The 11,997-nt window shown below is 38.8% G+C and overlaps 2 protein-coding genes across 3 annotated transcripts; both read right to left on the bottom strand.

Annotated features, from left to right (window-relative positions):
* Window positions 1–2,394: 2,394 nt before the first annotated feature.
* Window positions 2,395–5,946, bottom strand: LOC120719829 (P2Y purinoceptor 13-like). Of its 2 annotated transcripts, XM_040009345.1 has the most exons (5): window positions 5,332–5,945; window positions 5,010–5,031; window positions 4,201–4,404; window positions 3,698–4,087; window positions 2,395–3,354 (listed from the first exon to the last, which is right to left on the bottom strand). In XM_040009345.1, the coding sequence occupies exons 3-5, from the start codon at window positions 4,384–4,386 to the stop codon at window positions 2,860–2,862; spliced, it is 1,071 nt and encodes a 356-aa protein (XP_039865279.1). In that variant the 5' UTR covers window positions 4,387–4,404; window positions 5,010–5,031; window positions 5,332–5,945; the 3' UTR covers window positions 2,395–2,859. The 2 variants fall into 2 exon arrangements, with proteins under 2 accessions (XP_039865279.1, XP_039865280.1); XM_040009346.1 differs by lacking the exon at window positions 5,010–5,031 and having other exon boundaries at window positions 5,332–5,946.
* Window positions 5,947–6,523: 577 nt separating this feature from the next.
* LOC120719831 (P2Y purinoceptor 13-like) lies at window positions 6,524–10,310 on the bottom strand. The gene is made up of 2 exons (XM_040009348.1): window positions 9,974–10,310; window positions 6,524–7,589 (listed from the first exon to the last, which is right to left on the bottom strand). The coding sequence occupies exons 1-2, from the start codon at window positions 10,011–10,013 to the stop codon at window positions 6,583–6,585; spliced, it is 1,047 nt and encodes a 348-aa protein (XP_039865282.1). The 5' UTR covers window positions 10,014–10,310; the 3' UTR covers window positions 6,524–6,582.
* Window positions 10,311–11,997: the final 1,687 nt, after the last annotated feature.

Here is an 11,997-nt window from a genome sequence, read left to right as displayed (position 1 = left end):
GTAATGCTGTTAATAACCCCCAATGTTATATCACTCCATCCATCCATCCATTCATCCATCCATCCATCCATCCATCCATCCATTTTCCTCTGTTTATCTGGGGATGGGTCTCAGGGCAGGAGCCTGAAGCAGAGAAGCACAGACCTCCCTCTCTCTGGCCACCAATTCTGGGTTGTGCGGCAGAACACCAAGCTGTTCCCAATCAAGCTGCAACATATAATCTCTCCAGTATATCCTGGGTCTGCCCCAGAGCCTTCTCCCAGTGGAACATCCCCCGACACCTCACCCAGGAGTCGCCCAGGAGGCATCCTTGTCAGATGCCCTAACCACCTCAACTGGCTCCTTTCGATGTTTTACGCTCAGCTCTCTCATTGCAGCACCACAGCACCAATCTGTCTGGCGATCTCCTGCTCTCCTCTCCTCCCCTCACTCGTGATCAAGACCCCGAGATACTTCAATTGATTCTGATTCTATGTATATATTTTTTCAGATTTTTTTTACTTTATTGTAACCAAATGTAGATTCCGTGCAATATAAATATATCATCCTAACATATTTAATTGTCTAATAAACTTCCTAAAATGACAGTGAGTGTTTTAAAACTGTTGGCAGCTCTAACATGAAAACATTACTTGACAAGTGTGTTCGGGTCTTAGCCCTCATCTCCATATTTTTCCTGCTTCCTTTTTTATTTTGACAGTCTCTCGTCCTGTGTTCAGTGTGTTTAGTTTTACCCCCCCTGTGTCATCATGTCCATTCATCCCAGCTGTTGTCACCTCTCTGTGTATATATTGTGTGAGTTTCCCTTTGTTTGTCGTCTGTTCGTCTAGCTCAGGTACTAGATGTTTCATGTTTCGTGTTTCATGTTTAGTTGAAATCAAGTTTTGTTTCCACATGTCTGCTTTTGAGTCCACATTTCAGCCTTCACACAGTCTGTCAGTGCAGACCTTGACTTTACTGGTTTTGCTGACATGTGAGCTACACAACCATGCAAGTAAATGTCAGTCCCTACCTCATGTTATAGATCCCTAGTCATAGAATTCTGTTTCTGTGGAAATGGGTAGGTAACATTATCTTTGGGGGGTTTATTTAATTTCCATGAATGTAATTTAGTATTTCTCATAATTCACTACTATCATCTGTCAGAGGATTTAATCTGAAGGTGATGAATGGTCCTTCCCCCGGCTGCAGTTGCTACTCTCCCCACTCAGTAGCTCATTAATTTCCTGCCCAAATATCAGCCTCTGTCGTAACCGACAGTGGGTGGGGTGGAGAAAGATCATATTTCATTATTATATTAATCAAACCCACATGCAGACTGGATTATAAATCAGGTGGGAAGTGACATTAATTCTGCCGAACCAGTTTGTGAATGTCCAGAAGCCCATCTTCGGGGTGTGGTGGTGTGGGAAAAAAGTCCATTAATTCCAGATCTGTATTCTTTTTCCCATCCCTTGTTCAATTTGAAAATTCATCAGAAGCTGCTGCAGCATTGTGAAAGGCAGAATACTATACTTGGAAATTCTTGCAGCATTGCTGGGCGTTGTTCTAGTTGGGCTGCAGTGGTTGTTATCAAATAGCTGATCTCCTGCAGTGCGCTATGTGTCTGCGTTTCTGTCCTCATGTTGGACAGGGTGTTGTTCATTGTTCCTTTTTTTACCTTCATTGTTTTTTTCAAAAAATGTCCCAAATATGAAATAACACTGAAATTAGATAGGTAAATATTGTCATCTATCATTTAGTGTAAAGTGTGCAAGCAAAAACCAAACAAACAAACAAATAATTCAAATAATTAAACACCATGAAAAGTTATTTGAAGGTCTGTGTTTCTCAACCATATTCCTGTCAAGCTTTCATAATGCACTGACCTTTTCTTTCTATTTGATTGGCATCTTTTCTTTAAGTACCAGATGTGACAGACTGACCAACACCAGTATTTACGTTTCCCAAAACAGATATTTCAATTTTATATTTGCCATTATGTTTGGTTTTATTTCATTTTTAATATTCACTTTCAATTCAGTTTAAGCAGACTAAAGATAAGGACCATACCACTGACCTTCTGATTAGCAAACAGCGCACTTTATCACCTGATGCAGACACAACATTTTGTCAAGATCATGATCTCTTATTCACGATCTCTCATACTTGAATCGTCTGTGTTCAGAAGCCAACATAAAGAATACACAGATTCAATTTCATGACTAACGCTAGTTCAAGACATATTTACGACTCATGGTAGCCCCCCTAAACTTAACTTCAAACCTCATCTATTTGTACGTAGCTATTGTTGTATATGTTTTGGCTTGCTTTTTGGCTTACCCACCAACGATGCTTGTGTGAGCTTTGTTAGCCTCAGCAAAGTACATAAAAGTGAACACTGTGCAACTGCAGCATGAAAAATATAATTTTTATTAAACTGATAGTAACATTTTAATTACTGGAAGCAGAGTTTGTTAAAGTCTATTATTCTTCTTTTCAATGATTATTCAGTCCCTTGTTACTAATCCTTGGAAAATTTGTGCTGTCAAGATCTTCACCACGTCAAAGTTTTTGCAAAGGGAAAGTGCAGTTTATGTAAGATTAGAAAGGAGGAAGTGTAAATGACAGCAAGTGCAAGCAAGGAAATGTGATGGATGACTTAGCAAAAAAACAGAGAAACTTGGTTAGTACTGTATGAAAAGCAGTAGTCGTAGCTCACAGAGACTTTTTGGCTTTCCTTCTTTGACACATTGTCTACTCATCAGTTTCTTATAAACTTGCATTCATTTTTACATGGTTTTTTTTTGTTTGTTTTTTTACAACCGTCTTATTAGGAGGAATTACTATATACAAAATAAACATTCTTCCAGGGTGTTATTAATTGTGTCCCAGAGTGCACTGGTCACTGGCTTCTGACGTGCCGTTGTGTGACAGCCTTTTACTGTAGGCTATCTGTGAGATCTCAAGTTGCGTTGATGTGGCTGAGTCAAAACCTTTTTGGAGAGACTTAATACAGAGTGCAGCAGTCAGTCTTCTCCTGAACACCTTGCATAGAAACACGTAGATAAGCGGGTCTAGGCATACATTTGTTGCTGAAAGCCACAGGGTGGTTTCCTTGGCAAAGTAGACGGCATTCTGAGCCTTGCAGTCACTTGTTGCGCTCCGTGTTTGGGTGAGGGTATAGGGAACCCGGACGAAGTGAAATGGTGCAAAGCAGATGAAAAACACACCCACTACAACGAAGACTTTCGCTTTGGTTTTGCGACTGGCACCCCGAGATCTACTCTTTGAGGCTTTGTATGACTCATAAACCTTCTTGCTGATGAATGTGTAGCAGACTACCATCAAAGCAAGCGTCCCCCAAAAAATAACCTAGAAAAACAAAACAAGAAAAGGGGAAATCAGAGGAGCACCTCGCAGCTTTTCTCCAATTAATTTAGGTCAGCAGTAGCAGCAAGATTCTAATAACTGCAGAAGGACATCGTGTATTCTGTTTAAATTAGCTGATTGTGTAGTTCAGATATATTAATAGCAACACTTCTCTATTGTGCGAAATTTGCTTACACACATGCTTATAAGTAACATTAAAAAGCTGACAGCAGTGTCATCTGTGGGATACATTTAAAGGAGAACAGCTGGTTCTGAAATTTTATGGAAGGAGGTTGAATATGAATGTTTACTTAAATTTCAAAGTGTTTCCTTAATTCATAGCTACCTGACAGAAGTAGTTGAAACCTTCATGCCACAGCAAGCCAGCCGGGCTCTTCATGGACGTGCACTTCAGTCTGTTTCCAGACGGCCGTGGCGGCTTGTCACTTAGAATAACGTTGGGTAACGCTAATGATAGCATTACCACCCAAACAGCTACACTTAGTATCTGACCAACACGGACCCGCTGAAGGGCACACTTCCCAAAGGGCCTGACAATCTTCAGGTAACGGTCCAAGCTAATGAGACCCAGCAAGAGGATGCTGATGTACATGGTGATGTAGAAGAGCACCGCAGAGTATCTGCAGTGGAAGGCGCGTAGCTGCCAGGAACCCACACCTGCATCCGTTAAGATTTTCAGAGGGATGGTCAGAGTCATGAGCAAGTCAGCCACCACCTGTTGTTGAGCAAATTTTAACCTTGTTATTGTAATGCTGTTTTTTTGTTGTTGTTGTTTCCTTACTTTGCAGCGGAGACTAAACCTACAAAGCAAAAGCCTTGGTGTCTTACCACATTTTTTAGGAAGACCAGAAATGTTGAAGTGCTTCGGATACTGAAGAAGATCCATGCAGCGAGGGAGTTCAGTATCAGAGCAACTATGAAGAGGACACTGTATAGGCAGGGGAAAACCACAGCTGTTATGCTGGTATCCCGAACACACTTGAAGGAGGTGGTGTTGGACAGGGTGTTGTTCATACTGTGATCCTTAGTTGGCTTTTGACAGGGGGAGAGAGTGAAAAAAAAAAGATGACAGAGACATCATAAGAAATGATAAAAACACTGTAATATGCTGTTTCTACAATTAATATGAGATAATTATAGCATTATTGTGTCTATCTCACAAAAGTCCCTAAGAAAATGTAGCTGAAGTACTTTATTATTATAATTACTTATATGACAGATGTTTATTCATTTATATGACAAGAGTTACAAAAAAATTGACAACAGGAATTATCAGATCATTTTGAATGTTACAGCTGCTTCCTACCCTCTACTTAAAAATACCAATACTTTGTTTGTTGTAGTCATGTAGATACAGACTTAATATATACTTTAAATGCACAGTCTGAGCTTCTGTTCATTCTATATTCCCTATGTCCTCTCTTCTTTTTGCTCTGAAGAATAGCACCGAGGTTATACACATGGACTATGGCAACTAATACACACTGCTTTCAAACCTTTGTCTGGTTTAGCGTGCACTCAAATGTTAATTAGATTTTCTGCAAGTTACATTGTTAGGCAAATTAAGTATTTGTGCCCAGTTTCACAAAGTAATTTATCTGCAAGATGTACATGACAAGCCAGTAATTGAGTCTTACCTTCTTTTTGTGTCTTTATCGTCTGTGTAGGTGGGGCATGAGAAGAATAATGACAAAATGCAACAGAAAATACAATGTTTCATAAAAAGGAAGAAGTGAAATAGCAAATTCCTCTTTTTTCTTCTTAGCCACAGGAAATAATGAAGGAAAATAAAAAAATAAATAAAACTGAAAACCTCCTGCTGTTATTTTAGTTCTTTAATCAGTCCAGGAATACTGGTTCTGGCTTGAGTCTTGAATCTTTATGTCTTTCTTGGTATTTCCTCCCCTTCTGACGCTCTCTTTTTAAGTGTTTTTGTGTGTGTGTGTTTGATGCTCTTACAATGGGTGGTCCCTGGAGCTAATGTGTGGCTGTCTTGTCACAATCCCAATGAGTTTGCCAGTCTTCCTCCGGGTGAAAGACCCTTTCCTTCCTTGCTTCCTGTTCCAATTGTCTGCTGAGAGGCTTGCTCTACTCCGTGCCAGTCCCTCTGCCTCCGCTAGCTTGCGTCAGACTTAGTAGCTGTTAAGAGGCGAACACCACAGCCACAGACTTATTTGCAGACCTCTTACACCCTACAGCTCTTCGCTCCACCTCGCAACTAATGTTCAATACTTACGCCTTGTTTCAAAAAGTCTCCACCAGCTGTGGTTTTAGTGGGCAACAGTAACATGCAAAGCTTGCACATTGCTCTTACTGACTTCACTTGAAAGCAAGCAAGCTCTACCATGATGCATTAATGTAAAAAAAATTGGGAAGAAAATGATATTATTATAAATTACCTCTGTTTGAGATAGCGTGTATTTTCTGTAAATAGTATCAAATTACAACAACAACTGACTGATTGACCATCCCCTTCCACTCTCACTTTCTTGTTAAAAATAGGACATTCTGAGAACATTGCAAAAATAACTTCCTGTGGGATTTTGTTTGGATTTGAACCAAGAATTATGACAGCTGCAAAAGCAAGTTGAGAAATAGCACGCATGTTTCTATTACAAGTCTCCAAATTATGTTGTTGTTTAACACACATCACACATGTAGATACATATCATGACAGATAAACACAATATAATTCCATGAACCAACAGTCAGTTTGGCACACACAAAGAAAAATATATAAGTAAAAGCTCAGTGAGATCAGATATTTTAGCAGATTAATAATTAGTAAGCAATGCAGTAGGACATAAACTTGTTGCATACATGGTTAACATCATACAAAAAATGTCTTTTAGACAAACTCTTTATTGCCATGAACCTTATTTACTTTAACCACAGTCATTACAAAACATCTGCATGAAAGACAGATGATTGAATGTGCTTTGCATGATAATTGCGTTGTCTCCATTCGCCTTCTGATTAAAATGCTACCTTTACATAAAATCAGCATGAAAATACCACTCACTCTGTTGCGTTTCATGTTACAGTTTTTCAAACTCTTCATGTGGTACATTTAGTACTAAAAGGACAATTTTACACGATTTAAAAGAGTAAATAATGCAATTAAATGTTAATAAATACAGGAATAATTAAGTTCACTACAGCAATAACATCTGAGCCGATCTAATCGGGGATACTATTTCGTAAGATCTATCAGAATTTTGTCTGTTGCAAAGTGGTGTCTGGTTTGTCTGGTGCTGAAGCCAATTTAAGTGAGATGGCAACATCTGCCATCAAAGATACCAGTTTCTCTTTGAACTCTCTGCACAGAAAGACATAGAGAAGTGGATCTATGCACGTGTTTGCGGTGGCAAGCCAAAGGCTGGCATCTTTGGCAAACTTGCTCAGTTCAAACAAGCAGGAATTACTGGCATAGTTGACTTGCTGAAACGTGTATGGGATCCTGACTATGTGATATGGTCCAAACGCCACAAAAAAGACAATAATAACAAGAAAAACGCGTAGTTTGATTTTCTGCTTTCCATGGTTGTTATTGCTGCCGGAGTTTCGAAATGACTCGATGACTTTGTTTGTGATGCAGATGTAGCAAACCACAATGACCAAACTGACAATCCAGAAGAAAATACTGGCAAAAATCACTGTTTTTGTATGATATACAACTCCTTCTGTTCCTTTCATTTGCATACAAGTGATGACCTGTGTCGAGTTGGGTGATTTATTAGTTAAAATTATATTTGGTAAACCTGAGACTCCAAATATTGTTATCCAGACTAAGCCTGCTATCACTTTGCTAAATGTCACATTCTGGCCAAAGTTTACATGGGGTGTCATGATTTTGAAGAAACGGTCTACACTGATTAAACCCAACAAACCAATACATATGTACATTAGACTGTACATAACGACGCTGAAATAACGACATGACAGTTTGAATATAATTTGTGATGCACCCGACAAGTCAGATGCAATTTTGAATGGGACGATCAAGGTTATTAAAGTGTCAGCAGCAATCAGATTTTTCAAATACACCACAAAGGTGGTGGTGGACTTAAGGTGTAGGGACACCCAGGCTGCTACACCATTCAGCAACAAGGCTAAAGGGAACATCAGATAGTAGAGGGCTGGGATAACATTTGGGTTGTAAGTGAAACTCTGGCACTTTGAATCATTTTGAGCTGTCGCAGTTGGCATCGCTCCACCTAGAGAAGGAAAACATGTTTTAAACGGCCATAGTTCCTGAAAAGAAAATCCCTATATAGTCTGTTTAGTAACGTATGTATTTTAAACAGATTGTTCCTTGAATGCATTCAACTTGAATGGACATGAAACGCTACATGTATCATTGCTACTGAACAAAAAAACTGTTATAGATTTAAAACTGTCTGTGTAGTTGGATTTAAGTGCTTAAAGTGAAAGCTTTCAGGACGTGTTTAGTGCCATTTTGTGCCAGTACAGAAAGTGACGTCACTGGTTAGTTAGTTGTTTAGTTGCTGCTAAGACACTTAAATAGGTTTATGTAAGTTAACTAGTGACAGGTACAATAACTGAGTGAAAAACAAGGAAACTGGAACTGATAAGCAGTCTAAGGGGGTCAAATTTATGCTGCCCTTGACTGCAGCAATAAGTTTTATATTTATATATAAAAGTCCACTTTCACTGTCTGTCTCTTGAGCATTAATTGTTTTTTCATTGCTAGCTAGCTGCACTAAAATGGGAAAATCCACCGGTTAACCATGATGTTATGGTTTGTAGAGCATTTATAAATGAGGATTGTGTCGATGAGAGCCAAGCTGGAGTCTGACATTCAGTTTGGTGTTTCAGCTGGCTTAGTATACAGAAGCATCTGTGCCGAGTATGGCCTGGAAACCTCAAGGTCAAAATAGGAGACACTCCTAGGGCGGTGGAGAATGACCGAGCTAAGATTCTGTGGGACTGCCAGATACAGACAGACTAAATAGTGGTGGCTAACCAACCAGACATGATAGTGGTAGACAGGCAGCAGAAGACAGCCATAGTGATCGACGTAGTGTACCAAATGACAGCAACATCAGGAAAAAGGGAAACGAGAAGCTGAAGAAGCACCAAGGGATCAGAGAAGAGCTTGAGAAGATGTGAGGGTGAAGGTAACAGTGGTCCCAGTGGTAATCGGAGCACTCAGTTCCCCAAACTCCCAAGCTAGGCGAGTGGCTCCAGCAGATCCCAGGAACAACATCGGAGATCTCTGTCCAGAAGAGCGCAGTCCTAGGAACAGCTAAGATACTGCACAGGATCCTCAAGCTCCCAGGCCTCTGGTAGAGGACCCGAGCATGAAGGATATACCGCCCGCACGGGCGAGAGGGGAATTTTGTTTATATAAAATAGTCTTTTCCCAAGTACATCTAAACGGTTTACACCATAACAGATTACTACATGCATGTCAGACCACAAACCTAATTAAGTTTCTTACCAGAACCGGGCGATTGTGGCTCAAGATTTGGGAAGTTTGGCTTGTAATCGGAAGGTTGCCGGTTCGAGCCCCGGCTTGGACAGTCTCGGTCGTTGTGTCCTTGGGCAAGACACTTCACCCTACTGGTGGTGGTCAGAGGGCCCGGTGGCGCCAGTGTCCGGCAGCCTCGCCTCTGTCAGTGCGCCCCAGAGTGGCTGTGGCTACGATGTAGCTTGCCATCACCAGTGTGTGAATGTGTGTGTGAATGGGTGGATGACTGGTTGTGTAAAGCGCTTTGGGGTCCTTAGGGACTAGTAAAGCGCTATATAAATACAGGCCATTTATCAAAGCAAAATTGGGAATCCTTATATCCACCAGCGTCTCCGCAGGGAAACAATCCTCTCCTTCAATTAGATTTGATTAGATTTTTTATGTTAGGATTCCTGATCATGCTTTGGTAAGAAACTTATAGGGTTATTTGTGGTGAATGTAGTAACCTGATATGTTGTAAACGGTTTGGATGTGTTTGAGATTCCACAAAATGTTATTGCATAAAACAGCAATGATCGAATGTTGTGAACATCAGGGTATTGCAGTGCTTAGTACATCAGAAGTGGATAGGAAAAATGACAGGAAAAATCAAGTTTCTGACTTCAGCTCGGTGCACCTGACTCAAACAGGATCTCCTCCACAGGGTCCTCATTTGTAAAGTGCTCTACAAACCCTAACATCATGTTTAACAGACAGATTTTTGCATTTCAGTGCAGCTAGACAGCAACTAAAAACAAATCACTGCTTAAAAGACACAGAGTTAAAGTAAACAGCGCATCCTTTTTTGTTTTGTTTTTTTTGCAGGTTTTTTAAAATTCCTTATTACAGCCCTGCATAGACTGCTTTCCAATTTTAGTTTTCTTTTTTTCCACTCACTTGTTGGCTTTGTTACTGTTAGCTAACACAAGCTAATTCAAGTCTATTACCAGCAACCAATCAACAAACCAACCCAGTGATTCTGTGTTACAGTGACACAGTGACAGTCTTTAGAGCAGGGTTCCATGGTGTAAATTAGCCTTAATACATGTAAAGTGTCAAGTCCACTTTAATGTTCAACAATTCATGACTTTTTTTTTATTACTTTGATATTTTGAGTTCTTTACTCACTCTGATTACTCTGAAAGGCTGCATCCCACGTGACATCCATTATCTCTTGCTTATCTTAGTCCAAGCTGCAGGCTAAACAGGGCAAAAGCAGTGGTGTATTATTATGTTGTTTTAAATACATTTATTTATTACCAGTATTTTATTTTCAATTTTCCATTACAAATAAATGACGTCCTTCAATAACTGTATTCAGTGTTAATTACTGTTCTGAATTCCCAGTTATGAAAGCTAATCAAAAAGTAAATACATTATAATCCAAATGCTACAGATTATATGCATCCTTATCCTGGCAGGATAATTCATTCTCTTTATAGACTTTACAAAGGAGATTTGATAGAAACATGACTAATCCAAGAAATACTCTATACATTGTTTAAATGGTTAAATATGTTTGTTGGTTTAGAAACATACATTTCTTACAGAAAAGTCTCTCTGTTTAACTTTGCTATGCAGGACATATTTAATGAATTATTCTAAACTAGAACAGAAAAATCCTTTCAGTGTACAACTGTAGACTAAATTCAATGTTATTACACTACTCTTGAGAAGTAATTAGTTGAGAGGTTATTTTTGTCACCCCTGATTATGCTATCAAAGTGAACACTATAGTCTTAAATAAAGATAAGAGCACATCTTGAGAATAACTTACAGTTGATGACTTGAGTGGTTCTTCTAAGGCACAAGATAATGCTTGACAATGCACTGACATGGCAGGCGTTTAAGAAATACTGTTGATTTTCATGGCAAACAAATTCAGCTGTGAGTCTGGTAATTTATCAGAGCATATGCAAAAACAATAACAGCTTATTGCTCTCTGCCGAGAAACAAAACAGATGCCATAAATCCAGCTCGCAGTGTAAACTGTGCTTAGACCTGAAATTCAATGGGGTGAACCAGTGTAGTCAGGGTGACCCATGATTTTTAGTGCCTGCATATAGACTTCACACATCACTCCATCTGCCTCACTTTTAGATTGAAGCATTTATGGGTGTGTATAGAAAAGACCTCTAACTCCCGTGTTTTATGTAACTCGTCATCCTCAAAGTTACTCTCCACTCATCATAGTTTTGACTTTTATTGCTGATGTAGGAAATAAACGTTCTTCTGAAAAAATATTATTACAGTGTTTTTAATAGACTGATTGCATTTGCATCGATGGGTTGTTTATTGCACTAGTTAGTTCAAGAAATAAATTGACAATCAAGTAGCAAGTGACCAAAGCATGATATCAGATGTTAAAGCAAACACAAAAGCCCTACAGCCTTCACTGAAGTTTGTTGTCTTCTTAAACAAAAGGAAATGCAACAGCTGTCAAGAAAGTTTATCGTGCTGAGAGAGGACTTGTGCTGAAGAACAAAGAGGACACAGTTGCATATACACATTTATTCCTTAGAGAACGATTAAAGATTTTGAAAAAAATTACACAGGCTATAAAAGTCTCTAAATAAGAAATTAACTCTAACAAAAGAATTACATGAATTACATTCTGACAACTTAATAGTGCACTTTAACAGTAATCTTATTATATCTTGAAAAAGGATTTATGAGAATTCTTGTGGTTAGCGCTTAGCAGTAGCAGTTTAGCTCTTATAATAAAAGACACAATTACATTCTTTTGTGCGGCAAAAATGCATTTATATAAAGCCGAGTTATCTTTCTATGGTGTGTGAAAAACAAAGCAACAGATGATAATTGAGTTAAAACACTGAAATGAATGATAAAACTACATGTATCTATCCATCTGTCTAAGCATCCACATATTCACCCATTCAAAGAAGATGTACATTGCTTAACACATTAATTAGTCCAGCTGTCATAAAAAAAGAAGACAGAAATATTTTAGAAAACTATAAAAAACTTATAAAAACATATATTGTTATTGTTATATATATCTGGAAAATAAGAAACTGAATTTACGTGTTTATGTAAGTAAAACATTTTTTTTTAAAATTTGAATTGTGTGTGTGTGTGTGTGCGTGTGCGTGTGTGATTTTGAACCCAGCCCTTAGAATCCAGAGTTGATG

The sequence above is a fragment of the Simochromis diagramma genome, unplaced genomic scaffold (assembly GCF_900408965.1).
Source record: "Simochromis diagramma unplaced genomic scaffold, fSimDia1.1 OVJJ01000344.1, whole genome shotgun sequence".
Classification (NCBI taxonomy): domain Eukaryota; kingdom Metazoa; phylum Chordata; class Actinopteri; order Cichliformes; family Cichlidae; genus Simochromis; species Simochromis diagramma.
Note: the sequence above shows the minus strand (reverse complement) of the source record. Positions and strands in the feature narration are given on the sequence as shown.

Excerpts from the sequence above, each read along its gene's own strand:
- LOC120719829 (XM_040009346.1), bottom strand. The coding sequence starts at position 4,386 with ATGAACAACACCCTGTCCAACACCACCTCCTTCAAGTGTGTTCGGGAT. Across the intron at positions 4,088-4,200 it reads TGGTCTTCCTAAAAAATGTG|GTGGTGGCTGACTTGCTCAT; the intron begins GTAAGACACCAA and ends GCTCAACAACAG. Across the intron at positions 3,355-3,697 it reads GTTTCAACTACTTCTGTCAG|GTTATTTTTTGGGGGACGCT; the intron begins GTAGCTATGAAT and ends TTGTTTTTCTAG.
- LOC120719831 (XM_040009348.1), bottom strand. The coding sequence starts at position 10,013 with ATGGATGTCACGTGGGATGCAGCCTTTCAGAGTAATCAGA. Across the intron at positions 7,590-9,973 it reads AGCCTTTCAGAGTAATCAGA|GTGGAGCGATGCCAACTGCG; the intron begins GTGAGTAAAGAA and ends TTCCTTCTCTAG.